The 24,415-nt window shown below is 41.6% G+C and overlaps 1 protein-coding gene across 1 annotated transcript in view; it reads left to right on the top strand.

The window, feature by feature from the left end:
* Positions 1 to 24,415, top strand: part of LOC127574538 (sperm-associated antigen 16 protein) — a 624,219-nt gene that overhangs the window by 395,544 nt on the left and 204,260 nt on the right. The window contains 1 exon segment of the mRNA XM_052023594.1: positions 17,859 to 17,924. Coding sequence (XP_051879554.1) covers positions 17,859 to 17,924 — 66 coding nt within the window.

The following is a 24,415-nucleotide window of genomic DNA, read 5'->3' as shown; positions in this document are numbered from 1 at the left end:
ACCAGTGCATGAACCATATCCTAATCCTTTATCCATAATAGCTGCTGATGTCACAGTTCAGCAACTATAGAGTGTGGATAATGTATTCCTCAAGGCAGGGCATTACTCATTAACAGGGTGCTTTATAACTGGTTGTCAAATTTCGATTTCCAAAAGAACAGAAAAATCAACAGTACTGCTTTATCATCTAAGATGCTTTACAGGAGTGTTAGCAAATAAAATATGTCACAAAACTGCATAAAGAGATTCTTGGGCTACTGCAAATGTAGATTTTAAGGAGAATCCTAATGGATGAAAGAGGTAGCGAGGCAGAGATGTTTATGGAGTGAATTCTAAAGCTTAGGACCTTGTTAGCTGAAGGCATAGGTGCTAGTAGTGGAGCAGGTAAATTTGGGGATGATTATGGGGTAGAATTGAAGGAACAGAGATACCTTGAAGAGTTAGGGAAAGGAAAGGCCATGAGACATTTGGCAACAAGAATAAGAATTTTTCTATTGAGTTGTTGCTTAATCAAGACTCGCCACAGGTCAGCAAGCAATGAGAACAAGATTTGGCATAACATAGTATAACATAACTTGGTATAATTTGGTATAACATAGAAAGCAGAGAACAGATTTGAATCACCTTGAGTTTCCTGAGGGTAGAAAGAGGATGCCAGTCAAGATGTTTGGAAAGGCCATATCTAGAGGTACGAAGGGTGTGGCTAAAGGTTTCAGATGAGCTGAGGCAGGGATGAAGTAGGATCTTTAGTAATGATAAAGATATATAGTTTGAAGCTTGGAGTCAACTATGACACCAAGGTTGTGAAACAGCCTGCTCCATTTTTAAACCATTGCCAATGAGGAATGGAGCCAGAGCCTAGACAACAGAGATCTTGGACAGGGATAGTGGAATAATGTCTTTGATTTTATTTCAAATATAGAGATAGGGGACAGTTTGGCTCATTCAGAAATGGACAATATCTCAATTGAAGGAGTCAAGGAGAATAGTACTGAGGTTGATCTGGGTAGCATCAGTATAGATGTGACCATGTATTTTCAGTTGGTATTGCCAATGGGCAGCATGTAGATGAGAAATAGAAATGGAATCGGACAGATCTACCTAAATCTGATTTTAAAATCTTAATGCTGTTCCCCACAGTAACCAATCCTGGCTTCTTCATTCAGAAAGAAATCCTTGATTCTTCATCCTCTTCACACCCCAAACCCCAGCTATTTCACCCATTCCATGTTAACATCCTAAGTAGACTGAACAATATATTTGAAGACTGACAGTGAGAATCCTGTATATTGGACGCCACGCCTAATGTGAAAGCTGTATAGAACAGGAGGATTTTTCCTTGTATCCAAATACAGCAGGAGCCCAACTTTCTAGTGGCTGTTATGGACAGCTGGAGAACTGGAACAGGACCTTTTTCCACTGGGCCAGAGCCAAGCAATGCATCAGAACTAGCATCCGTCAATAGGAAGAGTTTCTCAGCCTTTTAATGTCCAGCCAATCAGTTGGTAAAATTATCATCTCTGCCCGAGGGTGTGTCATCAAAGCTTACTGTAATTACTTTAGTGTAAATTCTAGAATGACATTCTAGTGGAGTACTGATGGAGGTTTGCTCTGTGAGTGGTGTCAAATTTTGAATGAGAGTTTAAAGCTTTGATGCTTTATGGACACTCAGGTGGCTTGAAATCATCCTTTTTCAAGAAAACTTGAGAATTCTTCTCTGAGATCCTTGCAATTCTTGCTCAGTCATCATCACTCAAAAACATAATGAGGTTTTGTGGGGCATGGTGTGTAAAAATCAGCTGTTGGATTTTCTATGTTGATACATTGTCTGAAGTTCAGAAGTATTAATTGGGTTGCTCTGGGATGGTAAAAGCTAAATTGAAGCTCTAAAATTTGAAAATAGCCACAGATCACGGAAATGGTGTTTGTCATATTTGTGCAGTGCGCCATTACTTTTATCTAGTAACAGCCAAACATCCTCAATATGACAGGATGGCTGCTCAGGGGAAGGGTCTTCCTTACAGCACAATCTGAGCCACAGAATGGAGCTCTTTTTAATGTTTTGGGGCTGCAAGGATGATTATTACATTACAGGACTGCTGAAGTAGAGGTTCAATTATCTGTTCAAGTCTGGATGTCCTCTCCATTAAGTGTTGCTTTAAAAGGGTCTCCCACACCATAATGTACAGCATCCTGCAGAATATGTCCTTACAAGGACAGCTGTAATTAAGCAGAATAACAGCCTCACTAGAAATGAAAAGTCATTGTGAAGGAAAGGAGAAGAAAATGGTGGGCCACCTTAACATCCTTGAGTAAGAGATATGGGTTATAGAATCACAGATTGAGATGTGGAAAGAGGCTATTTGGGCCATGTGCCTGTACGTGCTCTTTTAAACAGCTATCCAATTAGTTCCATGCCCCTGGGCCCTGCAAATATTTCCTCTTCAAGTATATAACTAATATTTCCTTTTGAAAATTATTATTGATTCTGCTTCCAGCGGTCCATCAGGCAGTATATTCCAGAACATAATATCACAAAGTGTAATTATTTTTTCTATCGTTGCCTCTAGTTTTTTTTGTCAATTATCTATGCTCTCCAGTTACTAACCCTCTGCTATTATAAATAATTTGAATGTCATTGAGAGGTGGTTAGACTCGTGCTGGAGGTAATCACTGCCTGACACCTGTGTAGTGTAAATTTTGCTTGTGACTTGTAACCATTTCAGGTACTCAACAATACAACTGAATACAGTGATTGTCATACAGACATATATAACAACACACAAGATGCTGGAGGAACTCAGCGGGTCAGGCATATCAATGCAGATGGAACACCGCTAATGTCCAGATGAAGGGTCTTGACCCAAAATGTCGATTGTCCCGTTCCCTCCAGAGATGCTGCCTGAGTTCCTCCAGCATCTTCTGTGTTGCTCTACGTTACCGCATCTTCAGTCTCTTGTGTCTCCAAACATAAATACCAGTCACATGCAAAGCAAGATTCCACAAATAATCATCAGATTAATAAATAGCCAAAATGAAAGTTAGATTGTTCCTCTTAACAACTGCATCTGTAAAAATACGACAGCCACTTCTTATGTTAACCTAAGATACCTGACAAGATGGTAGGCTTCTTCAGAAGGTCAGAGGGTATGGGATCCAGGGAGGCTTGGCCGTGTGGATTCAGAATTGGCTTGCCTGTAGAAAACAGAGGGTTGTGGTGTCGGGAGTGCATTAAGATTGGAGGTCTGTGACTAGCGGTGTCCCACAAGGATCGGTTCTGGGACCTCTCCTTTTCGTGATTTTTATTAAAGACTTGGATGAGGGGGTAAAAGGGTGGGTTGGCAAGTTTGCAGACGACACAAAGGTTGGTGGTATTGTGGATAGTGTGGAGAATTGTCGAAGATTGCAGAGGGACATTGATAGGATGCAGAGCTGGGCTGAGAAGTGGCAGATGGAGTTCAATTCAGAGAAGTGTGAGGTGGTACATATTGGAAGAACAAACTCCAAGATGGAGTACAAAGTTAATGGCAGGATTCTGGGTAGTGTGGAGGAGCAGAGGGATCTGGGGGTACATATCCACAGATCACTGAAAGTTGCCTCACAGATGGGATAGGGTAGTTAAGAAAGCTCTACAAAACTCTGGTTAGACCACACTTGGAGTACTGTGTCCATTTCTGGTCACCTCGTTATAGGAAGGATGTGGAAGCGTTGGAAAGGGTGCAGAGGAGATTTACCAGATGCTGCCTGGTTTAGAGAGTATGCATTATGAGGAAAGACTAAGGTAGCTAGGGCTTTACTCTTTGGAGAGAAGGAGGATGAGAGGAGACATGATAGAGGTATACAAAATATTAAGAGGAATAGATAAAGTAGACAGCCAGAGCCTCTTTCCCAGGGCACCAATGCTCAATACAAGAGGCCATGGCTTTAAAGTAATGGGTGGGAGGTTCAAGGGAGATATCAGAGGGAGGTTTTTTACCCAGAGAGTTTTTGGGGCATGGAATGCGCTGCCTGGGCTGGTGGTGGAGGCAGGTACATTAGTCAAATTCAAGAGATTGCTAGATAAGCATATGGAGGAATTTAAAATGGAGGGATATGTGGGAGGAAGGAGTTAGATAGTCTTAGTTGTGGTTTAAAGGTCAGCACAACATTATGGGCCAAAGGACCTGTATTGTGCTGTACTGTTCTATGATTCTATGAAGAATGTGTTTGTTTCAGATTGTTTATTAACTTCAATGGACTGAAAATAGGGTGTAAATCAGGCCACTGCCCAAGTGTGCCCTATTGTCACTAGGGGGACAACATATCATCACTTAATATTGTGAACTTAGGTTTAATTCATTCAGAACATAAACAACAGAATACCTACTTCACAAGATAGTATGGGCTGAATTTATAGTGTATCAGAAGTAGGTTTTGGTTATTTCTGCTACGTCTTCCAAGCATTAGTCTTCAGGTGGTAGAGCTCATGTGGTAGAGATTATGTACTTATTGTGAATAAATCACTTTCAAGTGAACAAGATTTCGCCTCAGAAATCAGAAGATTTGGTTTCATTTGAATCCTCACAATATTAAAACCACTTTCCTCTTCACTCTGAGATTTCAACCAGGCACTTGGCAAGTTGAGTAATGTTTGTGCAAGGTGACACTTATTCACACCTAATTATGTCACTCATTATGGCCTGTATCTTGAAATTCAACATCTTTCTAAAGTTGCCTGTTGTTGGTCTCACCCAAGCCAACCAGGTTTTTATCATCGTTGTCTTCTTAAGCAGTCCCTTGGAATCGAGGATGCCTTGCATCCACTCCCAATTCTCTGAGTTCTGAGCTGACTTATGAGGTTATCGTGGGAGCTGCAGAATCTACCACACCCAGGGCAGGAGATGGTTGACTGTGAGAGCTGAGTTACCTTGGGAGATGATCTTTTCCTTTGACTACTTTGTAATTTCTTAGAGTCAGAGTCATTGAGTTACAGAGTCATACAGTACAGAAACTGTCCCTCCTGCCCACAATGTTCATGCCAACCATTGAATAGCCAGAGTTCTTTATGCCTTGGAAATTCAAGAACTTGATCTCTGGTCCATCCTTATCACTTTCCATAACTCTCTTTCAACTTAGAGTTACGGTCTATCTCCAAAATGCATGTGACAGAGCTTTGAATGGAATGTTTGTTTCAGGAGTCTGGTGTCGGGCTTGAGAACTACTGGTCTGTATAGAAAAGCTGAGTGCTAGGGATGTTGGCCTGCGAGTGGATGCTTTTCTTAATCTTCCTGCTGCAGTGCGGTACCTCACCTCCAACAACCTTCATGCTGGACTGGAACTATGGGAAACTATCCACTCCAGAGCTTATTCTGCCATCAAGATGGTGTTATTGGTTTCTCTCCAGTGCCCTTAAGTACTTGTTGTAAGTAGTACTCATCTCAGAAGCATATAGGTGAGCAGGGATCACTGCTGACTTACAGACTGCGACTTCTGTGCCAGGTTCGATGATTTGATCTTCACATATCCCTTTCCTCGGGCAACCAAAGGCTGTGCTGATGTACTGAGGGCAAAGGTGAATTTTATTATTGATTTCTTCCTTCACTGAGATGTAACTCCCAAGATATCCAAAGTGGTCCATATTTTCCAGGAACTTATCATCGAACCTTTTGTCAGAGGGCGATATTGCGGATGTGAAGTGTAAATCCCTTTCTTTTGCATTCTTTAGTGAAAAAGTAAGCAGTGACTTGGAACTTTGGCTTCTGAATATGTGCATACACAAGCATTGTTTTCATACTGCAACTTGACTACAGAGGCTGGGTTGACCTTGGTTTTGGAGTGGACAGTTTTCCATTATTCCTGTCGATTAGTTCCAGTCCAGTGGGAAGTTTTTTTTGGAGGTGATATGCCGCACTGCAGTGAGGAAGATTGAGAAAAGTGCCAAGCTGAATCATACACCTTTGCTTGGCATCAGTCTACACTGAGATTGGATATGGTGTGGACCCATTAGTTAGATCATGAAGCAGATGTAAAATGGATATAAATTTTTGCAACTACCTAAATTTGAGGTGGAAACTCCATGGTCCCTTCATTGACAGAGTCAAAGGCTTATGAGGTTTAAAAAAGCCTATGTATAGTGGTTGGTGCTGTTCCTTGCATTTCTCTTGCAAATGTCACACCAACATGATCTTCAACATCATGTCCACTGTGTCTCTAGATGGGTGGAATCCACACATTGATTCAGGATGCAGCTCATTAGGCACTGAGAGGAGGTGATGGAGGATGACCCTGGCATGACTTTCCCTGTGGTAGATAACAGGGAGACCCCTTTGTAGTTACTGCAGTTATATTTATTTCTTTTCTTGTTTATAATTACATTGTTTCTGAAATCCTCCTCCTCCCAAATGTAAGAGATTAAGTTGTGGATTTCTAACTGAAGTCCCTCACTGGCAAGTTTTAGGACTTCAGCAGGGAAACAGTCTGCTCTTGATGCCTCATTGATTTTTAATTTTTAGTTGATATTGGTCTTTTTGACTTCTTGTTGATCTATGGTGGCAGAGAGATAATTTACTGAATGATGAAGTCATGTTGAGTCACGTCAATGAAATCTTGTATGATGCTCCCACTGGTTTTGCTGGGAGATTTGGACTGGACTAGTATTGGAGGGGCACAATCATGGACAGGAATCATGATGATAAATGCGTAGGAATGCTCAATTGCAAAGACACCAGCCCAGGGTCTACACTGACTATTGTTCACCTCTCCAAGGAACAACTATTCTGCAGGGTAAGGTTTGCCAAGACAAAGCTCATGACTTACTTCAATCTGAACTATGGTTTATACCCTTACCAGAATGCTCTAACAATAGAGGTCAGGGCAAACATCAGGGATAACTTTCAAGCTTCAGTATCATTTCACGTAATTGCAATTGAACTGTGCCGTACTCTGAAGCTTGCTGCTTACTGCAACTAAATTGAGGTCACTGACTTCCTCCACATTTCCTTCAGCAAAGATGAGCCTGAACAACCCTGTGTTTCTTTTTCTTAATATTCCTGGCTTCCCCAAAATGGACCTCTCTCATTTAGTGCTCTGGGCATCCATTCAAAATATAGAACTCTTTATGAATAGAAAGAGCTTATTCCATTACTGTATACATGTTGTCTGGAGAAACTTACGATAAATTAGAGGAATCCTCGGAGCTTATATGACTACTGCATTCTAAAACTATTTATTATTTAGTGGGTTCCCACTGCCCCAATGGATCAATATTAAAGATTAAGGTCAACCATCTGCTTATCTGGATTCTCACTCCTGTGTGTTTCTCAGCCACTTTATCTACCATAATAATGAAGACCAGGACTGCCATTCGTACTTTCCAAAACTCACGAGATTGGCTCTCCTTCTTTGCCTTCACCTGCTGCTTATTGTACAACTTAGCAGTGACCAGAACCCCTGCTTGCAGCATCAGGAAACACAGAAACAGGAGAAGGAAGCTTTGGAGGAGAAGGGCAAAGGGATCATCCTATGTGCCAGTGGAAAATCCAATTTGGAGCTAACACAGAAGGGAATTTTGTCAGAAATATGGCACATAGACTCTTTTGACATTTAGAGTACAATCACAGACCCATTACAAAAATTTGCCAGTACTTAGTTAATCTCCTCCAAACAAGGCAGCAAACATTTTTTTTAAATTCCTAACAAGGGGTTTGGGGCACATCTCAGGAACAGTTGCTGGGTATCATTCTCAACTAACAGACCACACAAGCATAATATACTGAAAGTTGTTCTTAAAGTTCCAGATGTGATCATTTCCTAAACATGTTTATTGTGGCAACAAACAATCTGCTGGAGGAACTTATCATGGCCCATCATTGACAAGGTCTCACATGGCAGGATAGTCTGGAAGTTTAGATTGCATGATCCAGGGAGAGATAGCTAATTGGAATCATAATTGGCTCGATGGTAGGAAGCAGAGAGTGATGCTCAAAGGTTGTTTCTCAGGCTGGTGGCCTGTGACTAGTGGTGTGCCACAAGGGTTGCTGCTGGGACCTTTGTTGTTCGTTATTTATATAAATGATTTGGATGTATGTGTACAAGGCATGGTTCATAAGTTTGCAGATGATACTAAAATAGGTGGTATTATAGACAGTGAAGGTTATGCAAAATTACAAGGGGATTTGGTCAACTAGGTAAGTTGGCTGAGGACAGGCAAATGGATTTCAATTTGGATAAATGCAAAGTGTTGCATTTTGGGAAGTCAAACTAGGGTAGGGCTTATACAATGAACGGTTGGGCTCTGGGGAGTGTTGTGGAACAGAGGGACCTAAGAATACTAGTACATCATTTGCTGAAAGTGGCGTTACGAGTAGACAGGGTGGTGAAGAAGGCATATGGCATGCTGGCCTTCATTAGTCAGGGCACAGAGTATAGGAGTTGCGATGTTATGTTGCAGTTGTACAAGACATTGGTGAGACCACACTTAGAATATTGTGTACAGTTTTGGTTGCCCTGTTATTGGAAAGACATTGTTAAATTGGAAAGAGTGCAAAGAAGATTTATAAGGATACTGCCAGGAGTTGAGGGTGTGTGTTATAGGGAGAGGTTGGCCAGGCTAGGACTTTATTCCTTGGAGCAGAGAAGACTGGAGGGTAATCTTGTAAAGGTGTATAAAATCATGTGGGGCATAAACAGGGTGAACATGCATAGTCTTTTCCCTGGGAAGGGGAACTAAAAAACTAGAGGCCATGGGTTTAAGGTGAGAGGTGAAAGATTTAAAAGGAACCTGAGGGGCAACTTCTTCACACAGAGGATAGTGTGTATATGGAATGAGCCAGTGAAAGTGGTTGAGGCAGGTACAATAAAAATCAAAAGACATTTGGATACGTACATGAATAGGAGGGGCTTAGAGGGATATGGGCCATATGCAGGAATATGGGACTAGCTTGGAGGGCACCATGGTTGGCATGGACCAGTTGGGCTGATTCTGAGGGTTTGATCCCTGTAACTATCTGTGTCCAATAATAAAGAGTTCTGCAAATGGGAAGTGAGATGCCACAGCATGGATTTCTTTTCCATAAAGAGGGTGATAAATTTTCCAATAGGTCATTTTTCTCTAATAATGAGGCTAAAGCTGTTTTCCAAAAGAAAGTAGTGTATGCCATTTAAACCTACACTGCCATAAAATAAATATGGCTGATCTGATCTTAGCCTCAACTCCACTTTTCTGCCTGTTTCCCATAACCCTTGGTTCTCCTATAGTCCAAAAACACTGAATGCCTCAGCCTTACTATATTCAGTGGTGTAGCCCCTTCAGCTCTCTGGGGTAGAGAATTCACAATGCTCAGAAAGAATAATATCCTCGTGATCTCCATCTTGAATAGCCAACTGCTTATTCTGAAACTATGTTCTCTAGTCCTGGATCCTTCCCCTCCATGAGGGAAATAAGAATTTTAATTGTTTCATGAGATTACCTCTCATTCTTCTAAACTTAAATGAGTAAAGGCCCAACTTGCTCAACTGTTCCTCATAAAGGCAACCCCTTCATCCCAGGAATCAACTGAGTGAACCTTCTTTGGACTGCATCTGATGGAAATATCTCTCTTTTTAAAGAAGGAGACCAAAATGGTACACGGTATTGCAGGTGTGGTCTCACCAATGCTTTGTACAGTTGTAGCAAGATCTATATTCCATCTCTCTTGCAATAAAGGTCAACATTCCATCTGTCTTCCTAATTATTAGCTGTACTTGTATGATAGCTTTTTGCATTTCATGTACAAGGACATCTAGATCCCTCTGTACAGTAGCATTCCCTTTTATTAATGTGCAAGCTATGCCCAACCATTCCAGATGAAAGCGTCAGAGTCCAGCAGTGACAATAAGCCAAGAGTCAGGGTCAGTGCATAACAACTCGCAATTCCTTTGATAATGTTGTGCACCCTCATGCGATGATAGACCATTGTGTTCCACTCTGTAGCCACAATGAAGACAACAGCCACGTGGCCACCTTCAAAGCTGAGAAATAGCCATACCTTCCACTGAGATAAAAGCAAATGCCTTGATACCTGTGTTTTGATGATTTGTGATCTTGCTGCATTTTGTGTGGGTTGATCTAGATTACATTAAGAACATGCATTACATGCATAACACCCATCTTAATTTAGCATGTCCACTCATTCATCAACACAAATTCTTTGCTTTGCATGGAATTTCAAGTTTGAACAGAAGTCCTTTACAAAGCATTGAAAATAAAATGAAGCCTACCAACATCTGAATCTAAAGCCCTTTTATTTAGGGCAACATAATAGCAAAAATCATAATAGGTAAATTAAACTTATTATACAATTGAAAATTGATTTTGTAAATCCAAGTGTTTCCCTATTGTTATTGCCTTCCATGCCAGCTTCATTCTTTATAACATTATGTCAAAGTGTTCCTGTGTGAGTGAGTCATTGTTGCTAGAGGGTTATCTCCTATTCCTGAAGGGGCAATCAGATATCTGTACTGGATGCCCACAATGAGTTCTTGCCCCGGAAAGATAGCTCCTGACTGCTGCAATCCATCAGGGAGATCTGGAGGTTGGGAGAGTTGGCTGTGGGTCACTGTTAAGCCTGTGGTGGGAGAAGAATCTTGACATCCTAAGGGAGGACAGGATTTTCAAACTCTGCAGTACTGCACTGTCTCTCATACGACAGGGCAAACAGTGGTGTGACCCAGATAGCACTACTGTTACATTAACCTCCAAACCACCAGCAACTACAATAAATACCACCCAGAAAACAGTTGTCTTTTTCCTGATGCCGCCAGTACTATCCAGTGAGGCGTCTATCTATTTCTGAAGAACAGCAAACTGCTCATGCTGGAGGTTGACCTGCTGCAGTTAGCAGAGCTGTGATGGGGATCATCCTGAGCTTCCAATGTGGCAGGAAAAACATGATCCATCAGCCACTGTGCTGGTGAAGTGCTGACAGTAGAGTCATGGAGTTATACAGCAAGGAAACTGGTCCTTCGGCCCAACTGGTCCATGCTGACCAAGATGTCCCATCCAAGCTAGTCCCATTTGCCAGTGTTTGGTCCATAACCTTCTAAACGTTTCCAATCCATATACCTGTCCAACTGTCTTTTAAAAGTTGTTATTGTACTTGCCTCAACCATTTCCTCCGACAGTTCATTCCACATAGATTCCGCCCTTTTGTGTAAAAAAAATACCTCTCAAGGTCCTGTTAAATCTTTCCCCTCACATCCCTCAACATATGCCCTCTAGTTCTTGATTCCCCAATCCTGGAATAGAGATTGAGTGCATTCATCCTATCTATGCCCCTCATTTTATACACCTCTATAAGATCACCTCTCAGTCTCCTGCGCTCGGGATAAAGTCCTAGCCTGTGCAATCTCTGCCTATAACTCAGTCCCTCAAGTCCTGGCAACATCCTTGTAAATCTTTTCTGCAGTCTTTCCAGTTTAATACCATCTTTCCTATCGCAGGGTGACTAAAACTGGACACAGAACTCCTAGTGCGGCCTTACCAGCATCCTGAACAACTGCACCATGACCTCCCAAATGTTATACTCTATGCAATACACACAAAAAGATGGAGGAACTCAGCAGGTCAGGCAGCATCTATGGAAGGAAGTAAACAGTTGATGTTTCGGGTCGAGCCCCTTCATCAGGACAGGAAAGGAAGAGGGCAGAAGCCAGAATAAAAAGGTAGGGGGCAAGGGTGGACACAAGCTAGCAGGTAATAGGTGAATCCAGGTGAGGTGGGTGGGGGAGGGGGGATGGAAGGGAATGATGTGAGAAGCTGGGAGGTGATAGGTGGGAGAGGCAAAGGTCTAGAGAAGAAGCAATCTGATATGCGAGGACAGTAGACCAGGGAAAGAAGGGAAGGATGTGTAGAAACTGAGGAAAGTGATGGGCAGGTCGTGGGGGCAGGGTAGGGGAAAGAGAAGGGGTGGGGGGGCCACAGGAATGAGGGAAAACAAAGGGGGGGGGAACAGAGGGGAGGGGATACTGGAAGTTAGAGAAATCAATGTTGATGCTGTCGAGTTGGAGACCACCAAGACGGAATATGATGTGTTGCTCCTCCAACCTGCGTCTGGCCTCAAAGTGGTAGTAGAGGAGGCTGTGGATAGGCAGTGGCAGAGGCCTTTTCCTCCCCCCCCCCCCGTTTGTTTTCCCTCAATCCTATGGCCCCCTCACCCCTTCTCTTTCCCCTACCCCACCCTCATGACCTGCCCATCACCTCCCTCTGGTTCCCCCAACTCCTTCCCTTTATTCCATGGTCTACTGTCCTCTCCTATCAGATTTCTTCTTCTCTAGCCCTTTGCCTCTTCCACCTATCACCTCCCAGCTTCTCCCATCACTCCCTTTCACCCCCCTCCCCCACCCACCTACCTTCCCCCCTCACCTAGACTCACCTATCACCTGTCAGCTTGTGGTCCTCCCCCTCCCCTTACCTTTTCATTCTGACTTCTGCCCTTTTCCTTTCCAGTCGTCATGAACGGTCTCAACCCAAAACATCGACTGTTTATTTCCCTCCATAGATGCTGCGTAACCTGCTGAGTTCCTCCAGCATCGTGTGTGTATTGCTTCAGATTCCAGCATCTGCAGAATCTCTTGTGACTCCATTTTATACTCTATGCCCTGACTTATGAAAGCCAGCATGCCAAAAGCCTTCTTCACCACCCTGTTCACCTGTGACTCCACTTTCAGTGAGTAGTTGGGACAGAAGAGCACCTCTCTTCTGCAGTGGAGGTGATGCTCTCCTAATTATGTATGATCTCCTGGAAGGCATCAGAAATGGATTCCATGCTACTTGCTGTCCTGTGTATTTAGTCTAACAGGCTGGATAATGCATTAAGCATTTCACTGTGCATCCTCATTAGCCTTCTCCTAATGCTTGCCTGTTCTGGTCCTTATCTGTTTCCTTTGGGGCACAATAAAATTATTTTTCCTTCTGCCTGATTACAGCCCATATTAATGGCTAAAACAGTAGCAAGTATACAACATGCATAGCCACCTTCTGGAAGGAATTCAGCACACATTCAGAATCTTTTAGGCAGAGAGGTCATTTTCAAGAAGTGAGGCAGGGACATGGACAAGAAATTGGGGTATCATGGAGACTGTGAGCATGCTCTGCTCACCAGGAAGTAAATGGCTAGGCTGTCTCAGTACCCATTAGGAAAAAGCCCCCCTCCTCCAGACCTGTCAATCAAGACAAAGGTGCAAATTAACAGGTGGACCCATGATGAACATCGATGAATCTGGCTAACAGTGTGTGGTGCTGGGAGGGCTGGTATCTAAGGTATTACAGTGTTACAGCCAGAGGCAGCATATTCCAGTAGCCTGTCTACTATGTAGAAGTTTCACCTTCTGGTGATGTCAGTATATTTCTTTCATATTCCTTAAGGTCTTGCTGCTGGAGGAAAGCCCCTGCCTCCTGATAGATGTGTCTGGCTATAGCCTGCAGAGCTCCTAGCCCTCGAGAACAATGAGGTTTTCTCATGTAGTTGATCTCTTCCACTAAAATATCAAGATTGTTGTTAGTGAATCAGGCAATTACTCCCTCCTTCTCCACTCTCTCCCTCTTCCATTATCTATGTCAAATCCAAACCACAGCAGTGGTGACTGAACTGCACATGTCCTTTTAAAGGCTGATGCCAGCAAAGTGCATGAAATTCCACTGAATATTTGTTATGGGACTTGCACTTAAGACGAAAAGCTTACTCTGTTGAAGATTGTGATCCTCAAGCAACTTTTAAAACTAGGTCTAGGGCAGCTTGATACAGTTTTAATACTCCAATTAGGAGCAAATGAATTACTAGGCCTTTGATGTTTGTTTTCCTAAGTTCAACAAGCAGTGTCCCTTCTATAAGGGAGAGATTGCAACCTGAGCAATGTGATGGCCATTTTAATCTAAACTGTTGGACAAGAAACTGGTAGGGAATCATTGAGTGCTTGTTTTACCTCCCTCTCATTGAAAGCAATATCAAGTAAAATTTGGACAGGGTTTAACATGGCCAATTCAATCCTGTCGATTTATTTCAGCTTGGTTTAAGTTGTTCTATTGACATGGGTCCAATACATTCCTAGAAATGAAAAACAGCATCATGAAGAGGATAATAAATAGCCACAGGAAATTAACTTAATAAAATCACAGGGTATGTTGTGAGTAAGCGGGGAAAAAAATTACAGCACTTTATTAAACTGAGAAATCGTTTGTTTAAGATTCAATAAACTGTCAAATTAGTCCCAGGCAAAGTGAAAAGCAAGCGATAGCAAACATGCTCTATTTTCTTTTCCACTGAAGTCGGACAGTAGCCTGGACGGGGTACTGATTCACTAAAGCTTGTTTTGAACTGTCACCCAAACTATTTGTATCCCTACAACCACTAATTGAAGCAGAGGTTTGTACTAATCCACAAAGTGCAAGCTACAGTCGTAAGTTGTATATTCTTTGTGTGTATGTCAGAAGAAATGGTTGGGTTGTTAAATGTGAGGTGTGTGGTTACTGGGAGATTTCCATGGTCATCCATTTAGACACTGCACAATAAAAATTATCATTATGACACCAGTCTTCTAAAATACCCCATCTGGAATCTACAGTGTTAATGCACTGGAGCATCAATCAGGTGTGCACTGAAGCTGGAACTGGGAAAATCAGCTCATTGATCAGGTTTGCAGGCACATTTAATCTTGCTGTCAGAAGCAATGGAGATAAACAAGTCAAAGGTGAACAAAATGAAGAGGTTTTAAATAAAAAACTGTTTATGTGGGAAATATGAAATAATCAGTAAATGATGATCCCTTTAAATAATTCCAGTGGAGGAGTCTTCTTGCTGCTGAACATACATTCTGCTGTTTGAGGTTATAAAAGGATGTTGGCACTTATGTCAAATAAGTGATGCATACTGATTGATATAATCTGTCTGGTCTACAAACTTCAACTGAGTATCTGTGGTGCATTACTGCCCAGTGTTATTTATCCACAGATACCATTTGTGGGCTCTAAAGGCATTTTTGGCACCCAGTAACTGACTCTGGGGTAGTGTTGTTAATCAAGGAAGGTGTCAGAGCAGTGTTGAGTAGTGATATACAGTGCTTTGGTTTATGTTTGAATTGTGGGGAATTAATGAATATGTGGGTTCAGAGAAAAACAGAAGTAATATATTATCCAGGAGTTTGAGTGAGGTCTTTGGCATCAGCTTTGCCGACATTTATTGCCTCCAGTTCCTGATTTTAGACATACTGAGGGAATGAATGATTGCAGGTTGAGATGTCTCTCTGCTGTTCAATTGTTCCTACCTCTTCACATGTGGTTTTCTTCTGTAAGCAGATGCTGGAATTACTAAAGTATGAAAGAAATTCAGAAGAGGCTCATGTAGAGTTTAAACAATGGTGCAGACATAATGGCTAAATGGCCTGTTTCTATGGTGAAAATTTTGTGTAAATATCTTCTGCGATTGTAACTACTCAGGATTGAAATCACACCTCAAGTTTCTAAAATTAAATGTCTGAATTGTATTTGATTAGATAATATTTTAATGTCTGCACTCCTTTGAAGAATTTTGTTTCATCTCCAGAACATACTGGAAACCTTTCAAGTCCATCTTGTTCATGAAATATTTATTTCACCTTCAAACCATAAATTCAATTAAATTTGATGCAGGTGCTTTCATTAATACCTCTCCAAAGAGATTGTCTAGGTTTAGCATCGAATCAAAGGGGATTCTTTGAGATTTAACATTTGGAAATGTTTTGGAGAGTATAGCAAATTGAAACCTTTGTGTAAGCAAGAATGACAGACTTTACATGGAATACTCAGTACTGAAACAGTCTGTTAGGCCAACTCATCCATGCTGGCATATATGATGCTCGCGAGCTTCTTGTTGCTTTCCCTTTTCCTTTTTCTCTTGTGTATATATCTGGCCACCCCTCAGATGCATATACAGCACAATAACTTCCTGTGGTAACAAATTTAGCCTTGTCTCTACCCTTTGGGTAAAGGAATTTCTTCTGAATTGTTTGATTTCTTGGTAACTGACTGCTGTTGATGGTCTCAAATTCTTCTTTTACCTATAACTAGAAGGAATCTTGAGAATTTTACAGGGTGAGGCAAGAGAAATTATGGAAATATCTGAAATGCTTTACACTTACAAAAGGCACTAAATAATACCAGAAATAGTGAGGATGCAAGGGTCAAATGGGAGTGAAGAACTTAAAGAAATTATGAATAAAGAAATATTACCACAGAAATTAATTGTATGAAACCCACATACATCCTCAGCTGTCCTATTTTAGATGCAGATTCTTAAGCTGTTTCAGTGAATTGAAAGGTAGCAAATGGGAGAAGAAAAATGGAATTCTCTAAGTTACTTCGCCTAACAAAAGGCATTTTGAAATTGATGGAATTCTTTATTCATGAATTATTAAAAAGGGAACCTAAAAATTATATTACATCACACAACACTTTTGTGGGCCATACTTTCTTTTAAATTTCGATTGTCAAATAATTAAATTTTTAAAATGACTGGAAGCTCTGACATCAACCATCACTGCATGATGGCTGAGGTCCACAAATGTGCTAATGAGGTTGGCTACCACTTTCCTGCTGAAACGAGGTTCCAAGCTCTGCACAAATCCTGCCAAAGGTCGATTTCAGCTCTCCCATGCTCGATGACAATGCATGCATGCATATACTTGTGGATAAACCATCAACTTTTGTCTTTAAGCTACCCAATCAAGGTCCTTGTCCGAATTCCCTGAAGCAGAACTCATGCCACTTCACCTTTCAGGCTACTAGCACTGAAGTTAATCTTTATTCTCCAGCCTAGCTGCGAGCCACTCTTTATCAAGAATCACCATGACCAGATCGGTGTCAGTGTTGGAGCTGGTTACTGCTGTTGTCAAATTGTGTATTGGTGTGTCATCATCTAGACTTTTTCTTACTCATATATCAGTACCTGACCAGGGTCAGATTACAATTCTTGCGAACATGAAAGAGAAAGCATAAGGATGTGGTTCTGCCGAGGAATGGGGAAGTGATAATGCATGCTTGTTCCACATGCAGCATATAAATCAGAAGAATTTGCAGCATGAGGGGGAAATGGAATGTGTGGCAAATTATTTATGAGGATACCATCGTCCTCTATGCTTTCAGCCCTTCAGACTCACAGCAAAGTATGAATTAGGTGTGATTGCTGATTCTTGGAAGTTGTTGGTTGGTTAATAATAAGGTAATGTTACATCAAATAGTTTCTGAGCTAGTGTTGCAGTTGCTTAGTGTTGACATTCATTGACTTTAATAACAGGTCATTGAATATTTTATGGCACTACATTCAGGTTGTTAGGACATGACTTTTTGCATTGGCTACTACAGCTGCCTTCTTCTAGTAACTCCATATTGTGTTCATCTGGATGACTTCCTGATCACTTGCAGATAGATCACACCTGTCCTACATTTCACCTCCTGGATCTAGGCTAATAGTCCAGCATTAACAAACAAGATTAAGTTCCCTAATGAGTTCCACTACCTGCTGCTGCTGCCGCCACCATCTCCCCTTTAAAGGATGTAGGCCAGCTTTATGTAGAACTGGCTAACTATAGGTAGTGCTGTTATATTTATTGACACATGCATTGTTTGCTGCCTCTGTCAATGTGCAAATCAGCAGGTAAGATGAAGGTGCAATGCTCGCGTGCATCAAAAGCAATAGATGTGGGCTAATCACACATTGCCATCCCGGCACCTGTTCTGGGGACAATCAAAATGAGCCCATTTGAGTATAATTACACATCTATTTTTTCCACTTACTCCCAACCCTTATGTAAACCAATAATTAAAAAGCTGAGTAATTATTTAATACAGAGTTTTCTTTTTATTCTTTCAGGGACTTTGTGCTCAAACTTTCTTTGGACATCAACATTCGTGCAATGATGGTACCTTTAACCTGAAGGTAAGGTCTTCCTGCATCTGTTTATTTATATAGAAACTGAAAATATTGTAAAACAGCCAGCATGGATTTTACAACAGAAAGCTCTTGTTGACCTTATGAATGGATCATTTGAAGATGTAACACAAAGAGTTAGCAGAGGCACTGTGCTAGATATAATGTATTTGAATTTTCAAAGGACCTTTGATAAGATATTACATTGTATACTCATGATTAAGGTGAGAACATGTGAGTCAGGGACAGGTAGCAGAAAGGATACCAAGTTGGCTGTAAAGTAGTAATATTAAGAGGGCTTGCTTAGTAGGCTTGTAGTTGAGACCTAAATGAGGTTACTGACAACATGGTAATTAAATAAAAAGACACCAAATTAAAACTAATTAAGTAAAGTAGGAATCAGGTGATGTATTGTACCTGCATGATGTGGGAGTTAGTGGATATCATTGTGGTTCCTGGTGACCACATCTGCAGCAACTGTTGGTTGCTTGAGGAACTCAGGCTCAAAGTTGATGACCTGGAATCTGAGCTTCAAATGCTGTGACACAACAAGGAGGGGGAGTGTACCTGGACACTGTGTTTCAGGAGGCAGTCATGCCCAATTAGACTAACTGCTTCAACTTTGGTCTGTGGTCAGGGACAAGAGGGTGTGAATGTGAGTGAGGTAGGTGGGGGGATCCAAGAGTTTGTGATGGAGGAGCCTTAGACTTGAACTTGTCCAACAGGTCTGAGATTCTTGCTCTGTGCAGGCAAGAGTGGGGCTGCAGGAAGGATGAGCAACCTAACCGTGGTATCATGGTTCAGGGAGCCATTCAAAAGGGGGGAAGAGAAGAGAAGTGTAGTTGTAATTGGGGATCGTATAGTCAAAGGGAATAGACACAATTCTCTGTTGCAAGGATTGAGAATCCTGAAGGCTGTGTTGCCTGCCTGGTGCCCAGGTTCAGGACATCTCATTTGACCCGCAGAAGAATTTGGAGTGGGTGGGGAAAGATCCAGTTATTGCAGTCCATGTGGGTACCAACGACATAGGTAGAACAAGGAAAGAGATTATGCTGAGGGAATTTGAGCAGCTAGGGACTAAATTAAAAAGCAGAACCAAAAAAGATGATAATCTCTGGATTGCAACTTGAGCCACGTGCAAATTGGCATAGGGTCAATAAAATTAGAGTTAAATGTGTGGTTCAAAGATTGGTGTGGGAGAAGTGGATTTGAATTCGTGGGACATTGGCACCAGTATTGTGGAAGGAGGGAGCTGTTCTGATGGGATGGGCTCCACCTGAACCATGCTGGAACCAGGGTCCTGGCGACTCTCATAACTAGGTCTGTGGATAGGGCTTTAAACTAAATAGTAGGAGGGGTGGGTTCTACAGATTGTAAAAGTATGGATAAAGTAAAAGGGAAGGAGATCACAGGAGAGCTTACTGAAGTCTCCAGAATAAAATAAAATAATTCAGAAAATTTATAAAGGGATAAGAATTTAACCGGGCAACATGGAGACAGATTTGAAAAGAATGGTGGTGAATACAAGACTGAAGGTATTATATTTGAATGCCTGCAGTATACAAAACAAGGTAGATAAGCTTATAGCGCAGTTAGAAATTGGCAGGTATGACATCGTGGGCCTCACAGAGTCAAGGCTGAAAGATCACAGCTGGGAGCTAAACATCCAAGGATACACATCCTATTGAAAAGAGAAGCAGGTGGGCAGAGGGGGTGGGGTGGTTCTGATGGTAAACAATGAAATCATATCCTTAGCAAGAAATGACATAGGATCAGAAGATGTAGAATCCTTGTGGGTAGGGTTCAGAAAACTGCAAGGGTAAAAAGACCCTGATGGGAGATGTATACAGGTCTCCCAATAGTAGCCAGGATGTGGGGTACAAATTACAACAGGAGATAGGAAAAGCATGTAAGAAAGGCAATGTTACGGTGGTCACGAGGGACTTCAATATGCAGGTAGTCTGGGAAAATCAGGATGGCACTGGATCCCAAGAGAAGGAATTTGTAGAATGCCAGTGAGATGGCTTTTTAGAGCAGCTTGTGGTTGAGCCAATAGGGGAAAAAGCAATTTTGGATTTGTTGTGCAATGAACCAGATTTGATTAGGGAGCTTAATGTAAAAGAACCCTTAGGAGGCAGTGAGAGGGAGAAGCTAAAATGAGGTGTATCCATGTTACAGTTGAGCGAAGATAACTACAGAGGCATGAGAGAAGAGCTGGCCAGAGTTGATTGGAAGGGGACCCCAGCAGGGATGACTGTAGAGCAGCAATGGCAGGAGTTTCTGAGATTAATTCAGAAGATGAAGGATCATTTCATCCCAAAGAAGAAGCATTCTAAAGGGAGGATGAAGCAACCATGGCTGACAAGGGAAGTCAAAGACAGCATAAAAGCAAAAGAGAGGGCATAGAATATTGCAAAAATTAGTAGGAAGCTAGAGAATTGGGAAGCTTCTAAAAACCAACAGAAGGCAACTAAAAAGGCAATAAGGGGAGAGAAAAGATGAAATATGAAGGTAAGCCAGCCAATAATATAAAAGAGGATACCAAGTGTTTTTTCAGATATATAAAGAATAAAAGAGGCAAGAGTGGACATCGGACCACTGGAAAATGGTAATGGGGAAGTAATAATGGGGAACAGAAAATAGCGGACAAACTGTATAAGTATTTTGCATCGGTCTTCACTATGGAAGACACCAGCAACATGGCAGAAATTCGAGAGAGAGTCGGGGCAGAAGTCCCTATTACTAAGGAGAAGGTGCTTGAGAAGCTCAAAGGTCTGAAGGTGGATAAGTCACCTGGACCAGATGGACTACTCCCCAGGATTCTGAAAGAGGTAGCTGATGAGATTGTGGAGACATTAGTAGTGATCTTTCAAGAATCACTAGAGTCAGGGATGGTTCCAGAGGACTGGAAAATTACAAATGTCACTCCACTCCTTAAGAAGGAAGGGAGGCAAAAGCCAGGAAATTATAGGCTGATGAGTCTGACTTCATTGGTTGGCAAGATGTAAGAGTCCATTATTAAGGATGAGGTTTTGGAGTACTTAATAAAATAGGCCAGAGTCAGCATGGTTTCCTTAAGGGGAGATCTCGCCTGACAAATTTATTGGAATTCTTTGAGGAAGTAAAAAGCAGGATAGGTAAAGGAGAGTCAGTGGATCAGCAAATTTTTAGATTCACATGTGAAGTGCTGCCTCACCTGGAAGGTCTGTTTAGGGCTCTGAATGGTGGTGAGGGAGGAGGTGTAGGGGCAGGTGTGACACTTTGCACAGTTGTAGGGATAAGTGCCTGGAGGGTGATCAGTGGAGAGGAATGAGCAGACAAAGGAGTCACAGAGAGACCAATCCCTGCAGAAAGCGGAGAGGGGCAGGAGTCAGTGGATGTTGCTTACTTGGATTTTCAGAAGACCTTCAACAAGGAGCCACACATGAGGCTGCTAAACAAGATAGGAGCCCATGGTATTACAGGAAAGGTACTAGCATGGATAGATTGGCTGACTGGCAGAACGCAAAGACTGGGAATAAAGGGGGCCTTTTTTGGTTGGCTGCCGGTGATTAGTGGTGTTCCGCAGGGGTTGGTGTTGGGTCCGCTACTTTTCATGTTATATGTTAATGATCTGGATGACAGAATTGAGGGTTTGTGGCCAAATTTGCAGATGATACAAAGATAGGTGGAGGGGCAAACAGTGTTGAGGAAGCAGGGAGTCTGCAGAAGGACTTGGATAGGTTAAGAGAATGGTTGAAGGAGTGGCAGATGGAATACAGTGTAGGGAAGTGTATGGTCATGCACTTTGGTAGAAGGAATAAAGGCATAGATTATTTTCTAAATGGGAAAGAATTCAGAAATCGAGGTGCAAAGGGACTTGGGAGTCCTAGTGCAGGGTTCCATAAAGGTTAACTTGCAGGTTGAGTCGGTAGTAAGGAAGACAAATGCAATGTTAGCATTGATTTTGAGAGGACTAAAATATAAAAGCTAGGATGTAATGCTGAGGCTTTATAAGGCATTAGTCAGACCACATTTGGAGTATTGTGAGCAGTTTTGGGCCTCCATATCTAAGGAAGGATGTGCTGGTGTTGGAGAGGGTCCAGAGGAGGTTTATGAGAATGATCCCGGGGATGAAAGGGTTAAGTACGAGGAGTGTTTGATGGCCCTGATCCTGTACTCACTGGAGCTTAGAAGGATGAGGGGGGGGGGATCTCATTGAAACCTACAAAATATTGAAAGGCCTGCACAGAGTGGATGTGGAGAGGATGTTTTCAGAAGTGAGAGTCTAGGACCAAAGGGCACAGCCTCAGAATAGAAGGACATCCCTTTAGAACAGAGATGAGGAGGAATTTCTTTAGCCGGGGGTGATGAATCTGTGGAATTCATTGCCATAGATGGCTGTGGAGGCCAAGTCATTGCGTATACTTAAAGCGGAGGTTGATAGGTTCTTGATTAGTAAGGGCGTCAAACGGTTATGGGGAGAAAGCAGGAAAATGGGGTTGAGAGGGAAAAATAAATCAGCCGTGATTGAATGGCAGAGCAGAATCTATGGGCTGAATGGCCTAATTCCGCTCCTATGTCTTATGGTCTTATTCAGGCTGCCAAATGATGGGAAATGGCATTCCACAGAGATCAGTGGATGTTGAGACCCACTTCTGATCGTCATATGCACAAACAGTTTAAAATTAGAACATCTATTTAATATAGAGGAGACGTAACAAAGGACAAGAAATTAATAAAATTGCAGAATGGATGTGTGATATGTGGAATACTCTATGTAAAATAAGAATCTAATTGTGGTAGAGTTTCAAAGGGATTCAGGTGTGCAAACATAACAACTAGCATCACAGATTAATGAAATCAAAAATGGTATTTGAGTTCCTTTCTATAACTGAAAACAGACATATTGAAGTTATAGATCCTTAGATGATCTGTGCTTGGGGTGTTATGCACACTTCTGGTCTCCATTTTATAAAAAGGATGCAAACCCATTAGAGAAGATGCTAAAAGATTTCCATGAATGGTATCAATGGGGTTATACTGACTTGCAGTTTTCGTCCCTGTAACTAAATAGGTACTTCTCTTGGAGGTGTTACGTGATAGATTCACTCGGGTGATTCCTAGGATGAGCATATTCTCCTTTGAGCTTGAGTAGAATGGGGTTATACTCACTAGAGTCCAGAACAATGAAAGGTGATCCAATTGAAAAATATAAGGTTCTGAGAGGGACTAGTATGGAAGACTTTGAAAGGTCTAGCACTGAATGGGACATCCAGAACCAAGTGGCAGAATCAGGATAAGGGGATGATTATTTATGACGATAACTCAATTTCTTCATTCAGTGGACTCTGAATCTTTTTTTTCTACCTTCAAAGGGTTGTGGTTGCTTAATCACTGAATATTTTCAAGACTGAAACTGGTAGACATGTAGATGTGAGGATCAAGCAGGAAAGTGGATGAGGTTTGGGGTCATTAATGTTGGAGCTGGCCTGAGGGTCTGCAAAGCATCTTCCAAATATTTCTTGGGGCTCTTCTGATAGGGTAGATTAGGAGCATATGTTTATATTAGTGGATAGAAAGGAACCAAGGGCTTTAAATATAAAAGCAAAATACTGGACAATCTGAAATAAAGCAGAAAGTTCTGGAAATACTCAGCAAACCAGGCAGCATCCCTCGTGATAGAAAATGAGTTAACATTTCAGATCTGTAGGCCTTCACCAGAATGGCCATAAATCTACTCAGTAATACACCTGATAAAGAATTCAGAAGAACCTCCTTTACCAAGACAGGGCTGATAATATAAAACTCACAATAAAATGGAGTCGTTGAGACAAATTGCATGGATGTGTTTTACAGGATGCAAAATAAACACAAGGAAGAAAAGTTTACACAAGGTTGAAAAGAGATGTGAGGATACTCATGTGGAATATACACATGAGAATTGGCAATTGAGCCGAATCTCTAATTCCATGCTGTACATTTTATGCAATTCTGTATATATCTGTCATGCAAGTGGTTTGGCTGCTCTCACAGAGCAAAATAATAGACATTCTGATACATATTCTGATAGCTGTTTTGGCATCAAAAGTGGAAATTATTTTTCTTGGTAACTGTAGTACCGTTTACTTCAATAACCTTTTAACATGCCTAACTGCCTGCCACAATGAATACTTTGCTCCTCATACTAAGAGTAGAAGGATTACTTCACGTACCTTGTTGTTCACAACTAAAGCATAAGGACTTGAAAATGATACTTCAGTGTAATTGGTTTTTGATTCTCATTACCCCTCAGGAACATTTGCCTGGGCAACTGGCAATGTCTGAGATTTATTGTATTTGCTGTTTCACATAATAGATTTAGGTACTTGCTTTCTGTCGTATTCTTTTTCATCAATAATGGTTCTCTCAAAACTATAGATGTTCCTTTAGCATCATTTAAACATATTGTGCCTTAAAACTATCTTAACAATTAGTATTCAGTATGTTAGCGCAACAACAATCAATTGTTGTTTAGAATA

Source organism: Pristis pectinata, chromosome 1 (genome assembly GCF_009764475.1).
Source record: "Pristis pectinata isolate sPriPec2 chromosome 1, sPriPec2.1.pri, whole genome shotgun sequence".
NCBI classification, from domain to species: domain Eukaryota; kingdom Metazoa; phylum Chordata; class Chondrichthyes; order Rhinopristiformes; family Pristidae; genus Pristis; species Pristis pectinata.
This window is presented reverse-complemented; position numbering and strand designations above follow the sequence as displayed.